We start from the raw sequence: 20010 nt of genomic DNA on the forward strand, positions 1-20010 counted from the left end.
CCTCTGAATTTAGATTGTGGTCTGTGTCTGTTGGGTATTACATGTTTGGACCGCTGATGGAAATTAATTCAGTTAACTAAATCTGGTGCAACCATCTCCTCATTTCTTGCAAATGATTAATGTCATTGCACATTGTCCCTTCAATAAACTAAACTAAATAAGAAAGAAAGAAAGAAAGAAAGAAAGAAAGAAAGAAAGAAAGAAAGAAAGAAAGAAAGAAAGAAAGAAAGAAAGAAAGAAAGAACTGCATAAAGGAATATAAATGTTTGGACAGGGGACAAAAATAGGAACAAATTAATCACGTTCCCAATGGTTAGTACACAATGTGCTCTATTCCTTAGAGAACCTAGATAAGTGAACAGTAAATACTGAGTGGCAGGGAAACAATTTAGTTCATCAGTGGCAGGATGCATTCTCTCCAGTCAGTACCAAAAATGACCAAAATGCATTATATATATATATAGCTCTGTGACCACGTTTCTAGATATTAGAAGTGTTACTGAGGTTTTAGATATGTTTTATCTTTACACGTAAATCCAGTCACCTCTACAATGCAAGATGCATTTTCCTGACTCACAGATGAATGTCTCCAATCTAATTTATAGAAAAGACAACCATGAAAGAGTGACGAGGAGTGAAGATCGGCAACAAAAACAGAGGATAGAAGCAGAATTTACCAAAGAGTCTGTGTGCAATCATCTCCAGCTGATCATCATTCAGACCACGTTTAGTGGCAGAGAGAAACTGCCAGCTCAACATCTCTCCAAACTGAGGCCAAGTGGCTGCAGGAGAGTTGGCAAAGAACATGATGTCCTGGAGAGAAACAGACACACACTCAGAGATTTAGAGGAAATTCACATCTGACGCTTTCTCACAGTCCTAAAAGGCAAACTCTGCTGTAAAAATAAATACACACTAACCATGTTTCCATCCACTTGGCAATCAAATTATCTAAATATCGATAGAAATAGAAATGCGAATAACGCCATTTCAAGTGCGTTTCCATCTGAGACCGTGCGTAATGACGTCATGTGCTGTTTTGTGATCGTATTGGTTTTGTGATCGTATTGGTGTATCGAATCGTTTTCTTGCAGTTTAAGGTGTTTCAGTTCATTTTTGTACTAAATCGCAAAACAGAAGGACGTCCATCCTTCATCTTTAACTGATTATTGAAGGTCAGGCTGCGCACAAGTGTGACGAGCTGGCCAATATAAATAAATATTGTTAGACTTTGAATGAATTTCCTACGGGATCAGTGAAGTATTGATCCATTTATCTTTGAGTTGATGAATGTTGCCAGTATTGGAGCGTGAGCATGAGGGTTTTCTCTCCTGGAGTGACAGACAGAGGAGCAGCAGGGAGCTGTTTTGGTTGTGGTATAGTAAATATTGTTCTGTGATGGCTATGTTTGTCATCGATGTTTGTTTTATATTGTATTGTTGCATTGTTGTTTTTATTGTCTGTCTTTTATGTACTTTTAGTCACTATGGACCTCTGGTTTGTGTCCTTAATAAAGTCTTATTATTATTTTATTATTATTATGATGAATTTATCGTTGTTGCTGCACATGTTTAAATCAGACTTCTGGGGTTGAGAGAGGAATAAACATAGAAACAAACTGGTTAAATGTACAAAATAAGGTGCAACTGTCAAAAAGAACACAGGGATGTGTTAATGTAAAGTTTGGTGTAATAACAAGTCTGTCAGACTGTAACGGCTGAAAATATCCTGGAAAATGATTTCAAGAAAAGAGTGGGAATCCTGATACAGGAAATACTTCTACAGCCACGCCAACGTAACATGAGCTCTCATGTTGACTTCATTTAACCCCGACTTTGTGGCAGTTTGATCTGAACTGGCCTTGATTGTGGTGAAGGAGTAGTTCCTTATCATCTTGTTTTTACTCCTGAGAGTTTACAGCTTCCTGCCAGTGCAGCCTAAAATCATTAAACTGTCAGTGGGGGGCGTCTTTGTTAGGAATAGTTTAAAAGATTTTGGCGTCTAATCAGACTTCTGTCCTTGTCCCAGTTTACATGCAACTGAAAAAAATCAAATAACTGACGGGAACGTGTCCTCCTCCTCAGGCGGCGATATGCATCGTTTCAGGGAGTTAATACCCTGAGTAAAAAACTGAATAACAGTTATAGGTTATACTAGAAGACAGGGGCATGTAAACACCGTTTTGATGCAGATGCACCGCGTGTTAAATCCTCCAGACAGCGGAGGAACCTGTCACTTGGTTTGTGATCGGCAGCGCTTAAAAAACTGTTCTGGGAGATCGTGACACTTCACATGAAGCCAGTCTGTCACCTGTACACCTGCATATCTCTTTATTTACTCCTGTCGTGTCTTTGAACAGCTGGGAATACGTAGCAGAATTAACATAAAACATGATCGCAGCTAACATTTATCCGGTTTCCATCAAAATTTGTTGCATACACTTTGTACTGATCAAGAGAAAATAGGATGAGATCGACCGTTTGAACTTTTTTATCGATATTCATGATATTTAATCAAATTTTACTGTTTCCATAAGGAATTTTTAATTCGATATTGCTTAATGCGAATAAAAGCGAACAAAAAGAAAATGTTCTTTTCTATTTTTTATGTTACAAATTTCTGTATTATCTTCTTACTCTGAAGACCACCACTGTTGTTGTTGTTGTTTTTCACATAGGGGAGGTATTTTTATAAGCCTTTTTTGGCTTCTACCTCTCCTGCACAATGTTAAATTTTACTATTTTCATTGGTTATGCAGGTTATATAATGTGCAAATAAAAACTAAACTAATGTGTGGATGGAAACATGGTTACTGATGATGATTTCTCACCTTGGTGTCCAGACTGATCATGTTGAACCAGAGGATGGAGGCCCAGGCGCTCTGCTGCTGGCTGGAGTTGGAGATGATGACAACAGGGAGGGAGGAGGCCTGGGTTTGGGTGCATGAGAAAACCATGAGAGAATCAATAAACACAGGAGCATGATGTGTAATGTCTGAAGTTAAATTAATGATTCTTTAATAAAAAACGAGTCATATAACAAGAAGAGAAAAAGAAACTCCACCTGCAGCTCTACTGACAAGCCTTTCATCTCAAATACAGTGTCGAAGACGATGATGTGCAGCTCCTCTGTGACAGTGAGGGGAATCTGAACCAAAACAAACACACACAAAACACACAGCTCATTGGTTTGTTTGCAACTTAAACCTGTATGCAAAGACAAATGGTTGCTCAAGTCAACTCACATCGCTGCCTCCTTTCCCGCCACCTCCAGACTTCTGCTCTTTCAGAGTCTACAGAAAAACAACAGCGCACAGGAACATGTCAGACAAATTAATCTAATTACATTAAATATAATATGCAATTACTGTTACTAAAGGCCCTTTCACACCACTTTTTGTGCAAATAATTCACGGGTCAGTATCCTTTCACACCTATGCTCTCACCAAAGACAGTTGCTCTCGCCATCTCTTTTTCTGTACAGTCTATGCTCACCACCTTGTCTTGATGAAGGACATTGATCAGATATTGATCAGACAGTGAGCTGTTGTGTTGATATAGTAAAGTTGGCAAGACGACAGTGGCACAGCAGGTATACGTGAGGGATAATTAACGAGTACGGTAGTTGGATTTGACGGATTTAAGACACGATATGGAGGCGAAGAATCACCCGTCACAAAGCGAAACTTTGGTTTTTAATTGTCACATATTCGCATCGCCGCCGTTGTGAATGGTTTTGATTTCAGGTCGTTTATTCGTCACGTCCCCGGTCTGAGAAGACCTTAAGAGTGGAGTTGTTTTTTTCCAAATCATGATCACTCACCAGATGTCTGAAGTCGGCCACCATGCCTCCATTATGGCTCTCTGCCATGTTCAACGCCTTGCTTTTGGTCCCCAGGACATTAAAACGCCGGTATCTGCACATTAAAGCAGTTTTAGTTAGAAATAATTAAAATAATTTAAATACAATTCAAGAAGAAAAATTTTTGATTTGAAAGCTGAAGTTACTTTCTCTGGAAAACTCACCCTTTGATCTGAGGAATCTCCCTAATGTCAGGTAAGAGAGAAACAGAGCGGTGAATAAAACAACATTAATGTTTGTGTGTGGTGAAAGTCAGTGACACTAACGGAGGAGTCTCACCTCTCCATCGATACGTTCACTTTCATGGAGTGGTTCAGCTCAGGGAACTTCACCAGCAGTCTGTGAATATGAAGTCAGGGTTGAGATTTTAGAGGTTTTGGGGGGGGGGGAAATGAGGTAATAAACAGTAAAATACTGACGGCAACAGGATGACTCAAGAGGATGACAGAAGGATTTAATTATCCTTCTGATATTAGTTAAGAATTACTACATCCCAAGTATGCTCCACCACAACACCGTCTGAGCTTTATATGCAGATGTGTTTCTAAATACGTATTACTATTTTAGTGATATATGTGCTTTTAGGTAGTATTATTTTAGTGATGTACCATGTTATTTGTATACAGTCTGTAATGCATGTAATGTTTTGTTGTTTTGATTTGTCTACAGTTGAAAACAAGCTACTTAGCTCACACTTGCACATGTACAGTAATGTCGATTTATGTGCACTGGCCCTGTGAAAATAAACAAATAAATGTAAAAGTAGCTGTTGTAAACCTGTGTTTAAATATCTACAACTATTAAATTTGAACTGAATTTAAATTAAAATGAAAAACGATACATGTTACTCCATCACAAGTGTTCAACCGATACATACGGTACATGTGTTACAGACATGCAGAAAGTAAACGGCCTGGAGTGAAACACTGACCGGGTCTTGACAGAGAACTGGACATTTGTCCGGAGAACCAGAGGTCCTTTCCCCTGAGGCATCGATGGCTGAGTCTCAACCACAAAGGAACTACAAGAAAAAACAAACGTTAGTAAATTTCATGAGGATGTCATAAGAAGGGAACATGATGATCTTTTTCTTTTACAGACGGACCTCTTGAGTAAGTCTTTCAGGAGAGTGTCTGCTCTCTTCTGCAGCGCCGGTCTCTGGGCCTTCACAGGGTCGTTGTCGTACGACACTTTTCCCACCAGCTCCTCCAGTTTACTGATAAACTCCCGCACCTGGAACAGACAGACTGCCACACAGGAGAACCTGCAAAACAGGAGGAGGACGGAAGACGTTAACACAGGTTATGGAAGAGAAATGATTGTTAAAGGGATCATTCAACATTTTGACAAATTCTCCTATCGCCATAATCCCATAGCCATACAGTAGCAGTAGGTTCATTATCTTTACTTGTTGGTGCATGTTGTTTTGAGATCCGCGGGGCAGAGACGCGAGCTGCACAGCGAACAACGTATGATCCCCTGTCCCTCATCAAACTCATCAAATATGCAATCCAACAACTCCACAACGCTCTGGTGAACATTCACCATGCTATGAAATAATCATGTTATGTTTTTTTTTCAAAATTATGTAACATTACAACACATGAAGCAAATACTCTGAACTACTTGCGCTTTTGAAATCCCTCCGCCCAGCAGCCGTGTCTGGAATGTAGTTCTGGCTGCATTTGCCTCTAAAACAACTCTGTCTCTAATGTTACATGATTATCTCATAGCGTGGTGAATGTGCAGGTCACAACTTGTCCACCGGAGCGTTGTGGAGTTGTTGGATTGTGTATTTGATGGGATTGATGAGGGACAGTAGCCTCGTAAACCAGCCTCTCGCGGAAATGCATTTCATTTCAATTCTCAGGAGAGTCTGGCCTCATCCCCATTCTAAGCGTTTGGACTGAAACCCTCAGAAGGCCGAGCCAATCAGCGTCGCCCGCTGTGATTGACACAGCACGTTGGCCAATCAGGGACCGACTGGTGCAAAGCCCCGTCACTACACCAACTTTCTGATTGGCTGAATGGGGTTGTCTGTCAACGCTACTACCAAAGATATTAAACCGTCTTTGCTACTACTCCCGCCCAGCTCCCGCCCACCCCAAACGCTTAGAGGAGGGATGAGGCCAGACTCTCCCTCGGAATGAAATGAAATGCACTTCCGCGAGAGGCTGGTTTACGAGGCTAGAGGGACAGGGGACCTGTACCGTTCACCTCCATTGTGTTCACTGAGCAGCTCACGTCTCTGCCCCGCTGATCTCAAAACAACATGCACTGATAATTAAAGGTGATGAACCTACTGCTATGACTAATAGGGATTATGGTGAGAGGAGGATTTGCCAAAATGTTGAACTATCCCTTTAAAAACAAATAAAAGCAAAGCAGAGCATGCGATAGAGGAACACACCAGTTCTCCAGCTGATCCAGGCCAACGTCATCTGGAGCCCCTATGCAGGCTTTCTGCTGCCTCCTCTGCCACTCCACCAGCTCCTTCTGCACCAACGTGCCGATCAGGTCTTCAGCTCTGTCCAGGAGTTTGGTGAGGTCCGATAGTGTCCTCTAATGTGGCCATAATTACATGAGAGATAAATGATTTAGACAAAAGAAATGGACTGGAGAGATGTCAGTAAATATTAAAAAAAAAAATGCTAAATACCTTTCTACAATCATTCAGTCTGTTGACAAGCTGCTGAAGAACTTTGACTTGATCCCTCTTGGTGGCCTCATCTGCCACAGCTGTAAAAACAGTTTCCACAGCAGCATCAGAGTTTCCATATTAGACAAAACCAACACAATAGAGAGATAGAGAGAAACAGAGAGCTGGAAGCTGTGATTCACACGTTATTACTAATACTCTGAGAAAAAGTATGCAGATAGAACCAAAACTTCCCAGGCCGCTTACCCTCCATCTTGTGGGTTTGATATTTAAAATCAAACTCATCTTGCTGCTCCTCCAGACATATTATAGTATGTTCCATGCACTACATCCCCCAAAAAGAAACAGAGAGAGAGAGAAAAAAAAAACACATAATGGACAAACTGTACCATTGTTCCATCAAAGCATGATAACATGACATGATAACACAAAAACCAAGATAATCTGCACCTGCACTTCATTCCTGAGGCCGGCCATTTTTCGTTCAAGGTCCTGCTGGCTGCTTGTCTCCATGGTTTCCTGCTGTACTTGTAAAAACTGGACCTGAGTCAATGCAAAAAGAGAAAAGAGTAGGAGGAGCAGGTTAAGACAAGACACAGACTGTGTTTTTAAACATGTAGCTATAGAAAAAAGATTAGTTCCAGACAACTTGACAGTGCCTGATGGAAAAAAAAATGTTTAGCCCAAAAGAGTTCTGTGTTTTGCATTTGGTACGTGCACAAGTATATTTGAATATGGCAATTACATAACAGAGCTGCAGACACACAGCACATTCAATAACAACCTTTAATATTTGCAAATAAAACATGTGCCAAGGTGTTCCCAAATGTACATAGTGTCATTTATGATAGCTATGACGGTGTTAACTGCTTTGAATGGCAGGGTGTGTCCGATCTTTCATATACTGTACGTCAATAACTTGATCCCCCAACCTGTTCTGCCAGATCAGCGCTCTGCAGGATCTCGTTCTCCTTTTCCAAAAACCAGAGGATTGTGCTGGCCAAGGCACACGGCTCCTCCAGGTACCTCTGTCAGATAAAAGGAAGTATAATGATAAAATACTTTCTAAATACACTGACAGCCTTTGCTCTATTCTCACAGACAGACTAAGGAGACTCTTTGTATTAGTCCTTGGGGCTCGTATGACATTCCAGAAGTTATTTCAGCAATTATAAAGGATAATAACTCATCTAATTCAAACAAACCTGAAAGTTTTGTTTATAGCGTCTAATGTTGTGCTGCATCAGGAATGACTCCTCCTGGACAAAGCGACTGTGCTGGATATCCAGATTCTCCAGCAGGACCTGTAACAGCACCACAGCCAGGTCGTGGTCCCGGGCTGCACGCTGCCTGGAGAATAAGAAATACAAAGACAATATTTTTTTTTAACATAGTGGAGTTTTTAAGCCAATGAATGACTCTGGGCTGGAAACAAAATGTATGTGTTGGATAAGATAATGCTTATAAGTAGTGTTGTGGTACTCAAGACCACATTTTCAAGGTCTTGTCTCAGTCTCAGCCGAGCTGGACTTGGAAATTCTTTTCTCAAGACCACAGCTGCAGTCACATCTTTTCTTTCTTTTTTTTTAACCACAAATGTCTCTGTCACTCACTCGCTTTGGTTTATGTGATGTAATGCAATAACTTTAAGATAATTAAATTTGTTCTGCTAAAGTATCTGCTTGTGTAACCACCTGAAAAACTTGCACCTGTGTCAGAAGTGGAAGACTTAAATCTGTTCAATCCAAACTTTATTTACATTAAATATGGTTTAGATTTTCTTTTTAGCTAAAGAATAATGTAAATATGAGTACTAGTAAAATGAAAACAGTATTGGTCTTAAAAATGGTCTTGCATTGGTTTGCTCTTGGTCTTGTCCACAACACTACTTATAAGGGAGTAGAGGAAAAGGGAGCTGTTGCTTTACCATTCCTGTTTCTCTATCCATGCAGACAGGTAATGCCGAACATCCATAGGTAAAGCATCTCTGTCATAGAGCTCGTGTAACTGCTGTCCATACACAGTAGGCAACTGGCACAGCTTCTCCCACTGGGCCATTCTGAGGTCAATCAGACACACAAAACCAGTTAATTACCGTACTGTACATTATTAGGCTATGTATGACATTATCATCATTATATTACATAATGGGAAAATATCTGCCTAACAAAAGAACATGTGTGTATAAAAAAGCACAACAAAGACTATTCATGCTGCGTAAATGAATGAGTTTTGAGGTCAGCCAGTGCACTACAAACAGAGAATACGAATCCTAAATTGGTTTGGAGACCTGGCTGTTAAAAGTTGAGTAACAAAGTCGTGGATGATTGCAGCCATCCTTGTCTACATGACTATTTCCAGTTACTACCACCAGGGAAAAGGCACAGAGTCCCTAAGGCAAATAAGAACATCTACAAAAAAACATTTTTCCCTGTTGCCATACATCTCCTCAACCAGTAGAGATAAACACCTTGAAGACGGCCTGCTACATTCAACTAAATCAAACCACAACCACATAATGCACTTTATATTTATACTTGACTTGATACTTTTCCATGTGGCTGCTATTGTGACTGACTGATCTATCATGTAAACGTTTTATGTCAATAATTTAATGGGTTGCTGCTGATGTTATGATGCGTTTTTATGCAAGCCAAAGACGAATTTCTGCCTTTGCATGGAAAGGTAGACAATAAAGTATTTCAAATGTGGATGTGACAACTGAGACACGTCTACAGACAACAGCTGAGGGAGCAAAGTGCAAACAACACTAATAATATCAGATAACCTGCAGCTCTAAGTCCTTATAAATGCTTATAACGTTACTATATGAAGTGTGCTTTGTAGCTAGTAAAGCTAATTCTGCTGTTATGTTTTTAAAACGGCACTGAAAGTTGTCACCGAGACTTCTTTACTTGTAATATTAGCTAGCTGCCATGCACCTACTGACATTTAAACATTTATGTACTCACCTTATTTTGTGCTGTCAGTCGACTTACTGTTACCTAATGTCTGCTAACTAGTTAGCTAAAACCATAGACTTTATGGCTAAAACTCGTGCATAGCTCACAAGGTACTTCTCCTATTTGTAGCTGCTGCTCGACGTCAGTAAAGCACAACTACGGACAGCGAACACTCGTAAAGAGATTTCCTTGTGTTATGTTTTTACTTACTCCTCTCTTTTATTGGATATCTCCTCGTCCCGCCCGAGTTGTTCATCGCTAACTGACACCTGGACGCCATTTTGGCTCTGGAACACTGAAGTCAATGCGGTTACAAGAGCCAGAATGTCCCGGTTGTGACGAGGCCAGTTTCCTCAGCGAGCTCCGAACTCACCGCTGATTGGTCGATCCGGACACAGAGGGGGGCGCGAGCTGTTGAATGATTGGCCCGTCAGTCTGTCAGTCTTCGAGCGAAGGGGCGGGGCTAGGAGAATAGAAACTTACGGAGACTTGTGTCTGAAAATTTCCAAGAAATGACGTAGTGAAAGTGATGAGGCGGCAGCAGCAGCGTGTGATACGTGTGATGCGCTGTTTTGAATACTTCCACAGTAAAACCACAAAACAGTAACACACACACACACAAAAGAACAACCACAAAACACAGAGAAAAAAACAAAACAAAACACAGCGTGTGTCTGTGTTTGTGTACGTGTGCACGTGTGGGTCTAATACGATTTTTATTTATTTGTTTATTTGAAAATGAACAGTGCACAACAATAAAACATAGAAAACATTTTTTTAAATGTAGCTACCCAAGTGAACTGATCACTTTTCTTAGTTCTCTACTGTCCAATTCACATTAATAGTATATAATGGGCTTTATGCACAGCTCCACTACTTCCTGAAATAAACCAGCTCCTTTATTTCCTGTCTTACATTATTGGACCAATTGATTAATCCAGGTTTGTCTGACCTCACAATGATGGTCAGGCACACCTGGATTAATCAGTTGGTCCAATAAGGAGCTGTTTTATTTCAGGAAGTAGTGGAGCTGTGCATAAAGCCCATTGTAATGTCCCTGTGTTGTGTTTATGCAGAGCAGGTCCAAGGCATAACTAGCGAACCGAGCACCTGCTTATATTAGGGCCCCCCAAGAACAATCATGAGTGAATGTGGTTGTGGCTAGGGCTGCAGTCATATAGCAGTAGTGTAACGGACTAAAAGGATTGTAAATAACGTACTACCAACATGAACAAATAAATGATGACAACAATCATGTTCTTGTATTTTTCACCCACTGAACTGATGAGACAGTTTGCCTGCAAGTGGCTTGATATTAAACAACACAAATATTGATTCAAACCTAACTGATATTAATAGACGGGACACAAAGAAAATACATTTAATATTATATATTTCCTTTGGTTTACCTCAGAATGAAAACAAATACACAGATGTTCTTGTTGCAATGCAGAAACATTTGTATTTGCCTGTTTTCCATTCGAACCACTAGATGTCACACTGTTCACATGATGTAGAAGTTTCACCTCACATTCATAACCATGAGGAGAGACAGTACTAATAATAATAGTAATAATTAGCTGCTGTACAAATGAAGTTAAACTATAATCTGCTTGGATTTTTTTATTATCTAAAAATGAAATGAAAAGATTTCCTAATTATCACATCATATCATTTATCTAATCGACACCCTATCATCATGAAATGTTCACTGTTTTATAAACTCACATTTTATATACTATTTTTTCTTATATTTTTTAAAATAAATTTACATTTTACTACTGTTTCTACCGTGTGGCGTTTAAGGACCCAGAATCTATAGGAAAACTGAAATCAAGTGTGGGTGTGTCTATAACTCACTGTTCCTGCTCCAGGACAGATCATTACATGAATGAACACTGGTGTTGTTATCTGTGATGAGATGTAAAACAAAGATTATCGACTGTCCCCACGGACAAAGAGGCAGGTTTTATACTCTGAGACAGCTCAGACGCCTTTTCTCGTTAACGTAAAACAGACAATGTGTGGTCTCTACTGTGCTCTATCTGATTAAAACAAATGGCTCGTTCAGCTTGTTCTTGTTTTAACAATGTGATCAGACACCAACACTCAGTGAATAAAAGATGCAATGTCTTCTATTCCTTCTGCAGCCACCCAATTTGGATAAAACAGACTTTTTTTTCTTAGAGGATTTATTTATTGGACATATTCATGGTATTTTTATTTGTTGGATTTTATTGATTTGGATTGATTTTATGTGCCCGTATGTCTCTTAATGTTTCCTTCACTGATTGTTGTCTGCATGTGGGAAGCTAAATAAAGTAACCTGAACCTGAGCTTGAACCTGAACCTGATCATTATAAAAATCCGCCCGCCCAGGTCAGATTGTGTCACTGATCTCAGGTCAGTCTGTCACCAGACAAACACACGGAGGCGTCGCCAACTCAAACAAACACAAACCTCTGAACAGATCATTGTGTAAAGAGTGGATGTAAAGTAAGTGTGACGTGAGCTGCTATGGTTTCCACCTCAGGTTACATCCCTGTTTATTAAGACATTAGAGACTACCACTTGTGTGACTAAATGTGTTCACAGTGACCTAAGTTCTCTGAGATAATCCGGTTCTCTTTTGGTCCGAGTGGACGTTTGTGTCAGATTTTGAAGGGATTTCGTTAACAGAGTCAACTACTGTCCTATGTGTAGTCAGTTCACCCTGTAGTCCAGGTGACTGTCTGTGCATCAGGTTCATGAGACTGAGATTGAAAGACAGACAACCAGAAAACACCTACCTACAGTACATACCTCTAAAACAACTCTTGTCTGGTAATGTTGTTATTATCTCATAGCGTGGTGAATGTGCAGGTCACAACTTGTCCACCAGAGCGTTTTGGAGTTGTTGGATTGTGTATTTGATGAGTTTGATGAGGGAAACCAAGAAATCCCATTAGCCTCTGTAGCGTAGCTCTGACCAGCTTGCGGCTCTGCTCCGCTATTCTTGCACTGACAATTAAAGGTAACGAATCTACTGGTATGACTATAGGGATTATGGCAATGGGCCAATTTGCCAAAATGTTGAACTATCCCTTTAACAATACAAGTCGGCTTCATTACACATCTTGTTAAATTAACGCATCCTTTCACTGCAGCCAAAGTATCCTCAAACCTTATCCATGCAGATCCATCTCTAGACTCAGTTTTTTGGAAGTGTTTTTGCAATGTGCCAATTTGCCAAAATGTTGAACTATCCCTTTAAGTAACGTTCATAACTGATTGATGAATTGTTGTGTGCGGCCACTTACTCTTCTCTTGTTGCGTTAATTGCGAACGTCACGTCCTGTGGTTTCGTCTCTGCTCGGACACAGCAGTGCACTGACAGAAAACTACATGCACACACACATTTAATATACAATTTATTAACATTTACAGGAAAAGAAACCACACATATGAAACAAAAAACATTTAGTTACCAGTCTACTGTCCCTGCAGTTACACCAGAGGTGACAATGTGACTCTGACCCGACGTGAGGTTTTCGATAGGAGGAAGCAAAACGACAAGAATGAGGAAGGAGAGAAAACAGAGGAGGAGAAATTTGATGAGTTTCCTGAGACCAGTTCTTCTTTAATGTCACTGCATAACATGATCAGTTGTCTACTGACTACTTTATCTGACTCACGCAAAAATACGTTTTATTTCTTCATCTGAGGCTCAACTACTGTTACTGATCATTTACAGTTATAATCTAATGTTATCGACTCTTAACTCTACTCTACAGTAACTGCATGTTCATTTTATTTTGTAAGGGTTACACTATCTTCCTCTAAAAAACAACAAAACAGCTAATTTACTTTGATTTACAAACTAAATGAATAAAAACAGTTGTGTTTAACTGTAAAATAAGGTGTGTGTGTGTGTGTGTGTGTGTGTGTGTGTGTGTGTGTGTGTGCGTGTGTGTGCGTGCGTCTCAAAAACAGAAAAAAAAAGCTTCTTTTTTTTCAAGATGTGTTTGTGATAATCCGCTGAGTAAAACAACACTGTCTGTAACCAAATTAACAACCGCGCCTGTGAACAAACACTGATCCTGTGTCTTTGATTTAAAGGGATAGTTCAACATTTTGGCAAATTCTCCTCTCACCATAATCCCTATAGTCATAGCAGTAGGTTCATTATTACCTTTAATTATTGGTGCATGTTGTTTTGAGATCAGCGGGGCAGAGATGTGAGCTGCTCAGTGAACACATCAAACTCATCAAATACACAATCCAACAACTCCACAACGCTCTGGTGGACAAGTTGTGACCTGCACATTCACCACGCTATGAGATAATCATGTAACATTACGAGACAGAGTTGTTTTAGAGGGAAATGCAGCCGGAACTACATTCCAGACACGGCTGCTGGGCGGAGGGATTTCAAAAGAGAAAGTAGTTCTGAGTATTTGCTTTGTGTGTCGTAATGTTACATAATTATACAGGATTATTTCATAACGTGCACGTAAAAATATAATGTGTTCATTTAAAGCAGAAGTAAGCGATCCGGTCGTTTTGGCTAATGCTGCGTTCCAGGTAGGCTTTTGAAACCGTAAATTACAGCTTCAAGTCACGACTTACGACTTTGTAGCGTTCCAGGCAACCCACTCGTATTTTTCCGACCTGTTTTACCTGTGAAAGTCACTATAACGGCCACTCGTAACTTCCGACCCGTGAACTCGTACCAGATCGAACTGGTACGACTTCACAGGTCGGAAAAACACGAGTTACGGGTTGCCTTGAACGCACCATAACGTCTTGTCACCTGATGGAGTTAGCAGCCCCGCCCTCGTCATGGATCTATTGGTCCTCGTCCCTACGTCACCACATTCACGCGCATCCCTTGGCTGCACACACAGCCCTGCATGCCGTTCTCTCTCCTCATCGGATAAAACTTGTAGGATACGAGAAAAGTTTTCTCCTCGGCTCAGAGCAGAGCAGAGGGACTGAGAGACCCGTGTTTCGGTCCAAACACTCTATGTAAGTGATTGCTGTCGGAAGATATAACTATTTAAGACTTATATTAACACAAATATATCGCTTACTTCTGCTTTAACTTTGTTAAAAATATGTCCTGTTTTGCAGAGAAGTTGTGTGAGAAGGCTCTGTCCAGTTTTAATTGGGCTTTGAGATAGTGGAGCTATGCCACCTGCTTTGATACAACAAAGTTTTGAATCTTCATTGCAACGTAAGAGATAACGTGGCTGTTGTTGCTAGGCAAGGTGACATGTCTTTTTTTTAATCTAACCTTTATTTTACCAGGTTGTCCCTTGAGATTAGATCTCTTTTGCAAGCGAGACCTCTTGTGCACTGTGTTTAAAGACTGAGAGACTTCTTTGTTCGGGGAGCTCCTCTCCCACAACCTCATTTGTGTAAGACCCATGTGCACTGCTTTACTTCATGATCCTCGCTGTGCGAGTGGTGACTTTTTCACCCACATGCGGTGAAAGTGCAGGTCACAACTTGTCCACCAGAGCATTGTGGAGTTGTTGGATTGTGTATTTGATGAGTTTGATGAGGGACAGGGGACCTGTACCGTTCACCTCCATTGTGTTCACTGAGCAGCTCACGGCTCTGCCCCGCTGATCTCAAAACAACATGCACTGATAATTAAAGGGACAACGAGGAGTTTCTCCATCGGCAGAACGAAAAATTCTGCGACAATAAAAAAGTCTCATATTAATGTGGATGAATCTACGTTACCCACACCTGTTAATAGGCCCATTTTCGATAAATATATCATTTTGTCTCTATCGTTATTTTGTTATTATTAGTGGCGGCGGAAATGCTGGGCGAGCCGACCAGCATTTCCTTACTTTCGGTTTCGCAGACGCTGCCCGGCGAGTCATGAGAATAACGCCGCCGAATCGCTGTTTATGGTTGGAACTACGACAGTATCTGATCGTCTTCGAACCTCTGACTTTAATTCTTGATGAATGAAAACATGAGTCTGTCTTGCGCTGGTCAAAGAATTTCACGGTGCGCGGAGGCTCATAAATGTAGTGAGAAAACACTTCGCTTTAACAAAAACTCCTCGTTGTCCCTTTAAGATACATAATATATCATCATAAATTAACATGGAAACAACATATTAGATATATAAAAGGAAAGATCGCAAAGTCAATAGCAATCCTGTATAAGTCCAGAAATATATTAAATCATAAGGCACTAGATTTAATTTATTGTTCACTTATACTTCCTTATATATCATATTGTGTGATGGTGTGGGGCTCGACATAAGACAACAGTAAATGCTATAGTCCTCCTACAAAAACGAGCCATACGTATTATAAATAAGGTTGGTTACTATGAACATAAAAATCCATTGTTGATAAAATCCCATGTTATGAAATTGAATGATTGTGCCGGTCAAAGAATTTCACAGTGCGCGTGGAGGCTCATAAATGTAGTGTGAAAACGCTTTTCCAAAACTCCTCGTTGTCCCTTTAAAGGTAACAAACCTACTGCTATGACTATAGGGATTATGGTGATAGGAGAATTTGATAAAATGTTGAACTATCCCTTTAAAAAAAACCATCAAAACATAGAAACTAATGAAACCTTGGCTCAGTCTACTGGATGGTGATGACGCCCTCCTCCCAGCTGAACTGGTTCACCAGCACGTCGTCGTCTTCCTGCTTCATGGAGTTGAGCAGGTACCTGACGCCGGCCTTCACGCCGGTCTTCACGCCGGCGCCCAGCGCGTAGCCCGCCACGCCGGCCGTGCCGCCCGTGGCCACCATGAGCGCGTCGGTGCCCAGGTCGACGGCGCTGAGGATGGCCCTCTCCTTGGCCGTCTCGGAGCAGTTGACGGAGGCGTAGTACACGGCCGTGCCCAGGTTGTAGAGCGTGCTGACGGCCGGGATCCACTCCACCACGTTGTACACGCGCTCCTCCCGCTTGTTGATGCAGCTCCTCGCGGCGCTGCGCCTCACCCGAGCTCCGCCTGCTAACGACGCCTCCTCCTCCTCGGTGCTGCACTGGCGGATCCAGCACTCGGAGCCTGAGGAGTCGGACGACGGCGGCGACGGCAGGACGCGGCTGCCTCTCTTCAGCACCGCCCGGTACATGCTGTGCGTTGTCCCGGTGCTGGTCACGCCGGCGCACTGGACTCCCAGTCGCTCGCAGCTGCTCACGGCCTCCTCCAGACTGTCTGTGGTTCCCTCCACGGCCGCGCCGACCAGCGTGGTCCCGTTCACCCTGGTCCAACCGGCACAACGCCCCTCCAGCTTCGAAGAGGATGTTGGTTCTTCTCCCATCACCCCAAGCTGCTGGATGTTAAACATCACGGCCTCCATGTGGCGGTCCGTAGTACTCTGCGAAGATGCCGCCGGTGTAGACGCCGACTTCTTCCTCATCCTCCTCTCTATGAGACTCTGCACCTCCATCAGCAGCTCGTCCGTGTCCGCCGGCCCCAGCAGGTCGTACAGCCTCAGCACCAGCGTCTGGGCCTCCCGCGGGCATCCCGCCGCCACCAGCACCGGCGCCAGAGACAAACCCAGCAGCTCCCGGGGGAACACGGACGTCAGCGGGTCGTCCATGGCGCTGGCCGACAGGAGCTCCTCGCAGCTGACGTTCCCCTGGTTGTGCAGATGCTCCCGTAGCGCCGGCGCGTCGAACTTCGCCCCAAGCTCTGATATCACGCGTTCTGCCGACTGGATCCGCTCCTCCTCCTCCTCCTCCTCTCTCTCAGTCTGGAGTTGAGATCCTAGAAGGGACCGATGCTCCTCTTTGGGCATCTCCTCCCCGACACCCCCCGGAGGCAGAGCGCTCCTCTGGGCCAGAGGAGGTGGAGCTCTGCACAGAGCCTGTTCATTCAGCAGGAGCTGGATCACAACCAGCCACTTGAGCCTGGAGGACATCATTCCTCTGCTGGAGTTCGCTTCAAAGCCACCGCAGCCGCAAAACACTGAGGCACAAAGAAGGAACAAGCCACATTTTAAAGGCATTCAGAAAAGAAAATTGAATTTGAGACCAATATGAGTCTCAACATTAGTGTAATCATTCATCTACAACAATGTAGCCCAAACTTTGTGCAAAAATCTATTTTGGAGTAAATCCGGAGTGAAAGTGGGGTAGTTTTTTCCCCCGCATTGGATAATTCAGGCGCACAAATTATGTGTCACGTTGCTCACGATTCAGCAGCCAATGATATTGGATTCTTCATCCGTCAATCAAACGTCTGAGAAAAACGAGGAGACTCGTCCACCGTTACAAACTCTCCTCCGTCCCTACTCCACTCTCCTCCTCCGGATCCCTGCGCTCCATCACTTAGCCTCGCTAGCTAAGTTAACAAGTTATAACGTAGCAAGCCTACGAGCTAACTGTTAGCTACGTTAGCTAAACACACTCGCGCACACACACATGCATATACACACCGCGAGTTCGGACCCGCCCAGAACATTGAATATCCCGCCCGCTCGATAACGACCAATCAAATTTGATTTCCTTACTCGGGTAAACTCGTGGAAGGAGGCGCAACAAACAGGACAAACGGACATTTCTGAACACCTTTAATAATCTGGTAACCCTTTAATTTACAGGCCGTTAATTAATTACGTGATAATGTCAAAAAATAGCCTAGAAATAACAATTAATTGCTTAGTAATGTCAAGAAATACCCAAGAAATAACTGTCAATTTCATGGTAATGTCATGTTTTTCATAAAGGCAAAAGATTACACATGTTTTTCATGCTTTGAATTTTTTTTGGAAAGGCCAGAATTTTTCTCCACCAAGACCTTGCAATCAATCATTATTTCTTTCTTGGCTTTATTTTCTCAACACTACCATGAAATTGACTGTTATTTCTAGGCTATTTCTATACATTATGATGCAAATAATTGTTATTTCTTGGCATTATCACGTATTGTAATTAACGGCCTGTAAATTAAAGGGTTACTGAAAATCCTCCTTGTGTTCCCTGAACAAAAGGGTGGATTTAAAAGAGATGACAGGAGGTTTTATTGTTTATTGACTTTGTAAATCTGTTCATTTTACTCATGAGCCGTGAACCGGCTGCACCTGTCAGTCACTCTGCTGGCATGACAAAAACAGGTTTCATTATATTGACACAGTGCAGACAGAGCAACAGTATAAGTAAATAACTGGTTTGTAATGTTGTTTTTAGTATTACAATACATACAGAATATATTAAAACAATCTGCCCCCCAAAAAAATATCTGCAAAAAGTCCAACAGGGAGTAAAATTAGTTCATGAAATGAGTTGATATCTTCAAATCTTTTCAAATGTGCCATGCAAAAATAAGCTGTGAGCCTGACCTGAAAAACAAACAATGCATGTCCTGCTTTTCCTGCAATGGTTTAAAATAATAAAAAATGTTGTATCTTTGGGATTTTGTGCACTTACCTCAATGATACTGAGACCTGGAGTCCCAGAGTGTGGCAGTGCAATCAAGATGGCTTCAGTCTAGTATAGGATGCACTTTGCTTTTCCTTGTTTCCCCCGTTTTTTTTTCCTCCAAACATGCATGGCGATCTTCTTTTCTCTTTGGCCTCCAATGAGAATCTGCTTCTTCTTTACACATGACATCCCACAGCCCTCCCTCTGTCTCCTCTGTCTTTCAGCTCCGCTCTTCTCTTTGGCCTCGTTGCTCAACGGGGGGATCAAGGCTTGAATATTGATTCACGTGGGGAAAGTCCATGTGTTTCTAAAGGAGTTTTGTTTGTCTGCCCTGTTATCCTCCCGTCCCCCCCGGTCCCTCTCCACCACCACCACCACCACCACCCCGCCCCCCCGTGCTGCCTCTCTCACAGGCCGTAGGTTTTTGTTTTTGACCCAAATACTTGAAAGAAGTCTTCCCTCATGCCGTGAGCAAATTTTTTCCTCTTATAGAGCGAAGAAGTGAAGTGAAGTGAAGTGAAAAACAGGCTTCAAGTCAAGTTACTTCAAATTATCACAAAACTCTGTATTACAATTATAATTGGTGTATTTTTGTTGTTCACACTTTGTCTTCCCTTATTATGTAAAACGCAGCGTTTCCTGTTTTTATTCACACCAGAGAAAGTTCATGTCTGAGCAATAAGACGAGAACAGCCTGAAGGTGCCTGAAGGCATCATGTTGCTTTTAACTAAGTCTGGGCTTCACGTAAGCAGCCTGGGCCCAGTGGTTTCAAAAAGGTTTAATCTGGAGCCTTTGTTTTTGCGATCCAGGATCATAGTCCATCTTTACTTTTTTAACCCACTTGTACAAAGCAAAATTTGGATTGGATCAGTCTGATCTAGATACAAACTTTTCATAATTACCCAATCTGGATAACGACAAGTGCTAAATGGGACTGTGTACCACATATAGAAGGTCTGTAAACAACAGGCAGAAGTTTCACACCAGCAGGGCTCCAGGGCCCTTTATAGCGTTTATACATTTATACAAATATTCATGGGTAGTATATTCAGATTTTGCTAATAAACCTTGACAATTATTACACACTGGACCTTTAATGAGAAGCTCCCACTGTTTTTTCGCTTCCGTAGGTTATT

The 20010-nt window shown here is 41.9% G+C and overlaps 2 protein-coding genes across 4 annotated transcripts in view; both read right to left on the minus strand.

Annotated features, from left to right (window-relative positions):
- The window catches only part of stat2 (signal transducer and activator of transcription 2), a 21684-nt gene extending 11905 nt beyond the window's left edge, over nucleotides 1–9779 (minus strand). For 2 of the 3 annotated variants that reach the window (XM_085775752.1, XM_085775750.1), the window contains exons 1-17: nucleotides 9493–9681; nucleotides 8448–8579; nucleotides 7726–7870; nucleotides 7453–7548; nucleotides 6971–7063; nucleotides 6767–6845; nucleotides 6521–6600; nucleotides 6272–6423; nucleotides 4967–5125; nucleotides 4793–4882; nucleotides 4141–4200; nucleotides 4026–4046; nucleotides 3823–3916; nucleotides 3245–3292; nucleotides 3064–3147; nucleotides 2831–2929; nucleotides 678–813 (exon numbers count right to left, since the gene is read on the minus strand). In XM_085775752.1, coding sequence (XP_085631878.1) covers nucleotides 678–813; nucleotides 2831–2929; nucleotides 3064–3147; nucleotides 3245–3292; nucleotides 3823–3916; nucleotides 4026–4046; nucleotides 4141–4200; nucleotides 4793–4882; nucleotides 4967–5125; nucleotides 6272–6423; nucleotides 6521–6600; nucleotides 6767–6845; nucleotides 6971–7063; nucleotides 7453–7548; nucleotides 7726–7870; nucleotides 8448–8578 — 1567 coding nt within the window. In that variant the 5' untranslated portion in view covers nucleotide 8579; nucleotides 9493–9681. The other variant, XM_085775751.1, reaches the window with a different exon arrangement.
- apof (apolipoprotein F) lies at nucleotides 6062–18988 on the minus strand. The gene is made up of 3 exons (XM_085775755.1): nucleotides 18880–18988; nucleotides 15972–17419; nucleotides 6062–6160 (listed from the first exon to the last, which is right to left on the minus strand). Exon 2 carries the CDS (start codon nucleotides 17373–17375, stop codon nucleotides 16083–16085), a length of 1293 nt encoding a protein of 430 aa, XP_085631881.1. The 5' UTR covers nucleotides 17376–17419; nucleotides 18880–18988; the 3' UTR covers nucleotides 6062–6160; nucleotides 15972–16082.
- Nucleotides 18989–20010: the final 1022 nt, after the last annotated feature.

This window comes from Trachurus japonicus, chromosome 5 (genome assembly GCF_045865225.1).
Source record: "Trachurus japonicus isolate A0001 chromosome 5, Traja_1.0".
NCBI lineage: Eukaryota > Metazoa > Chordata > Actinopteri > Carangiformes > Carangidae > Trachurus > Trachurus japonicus.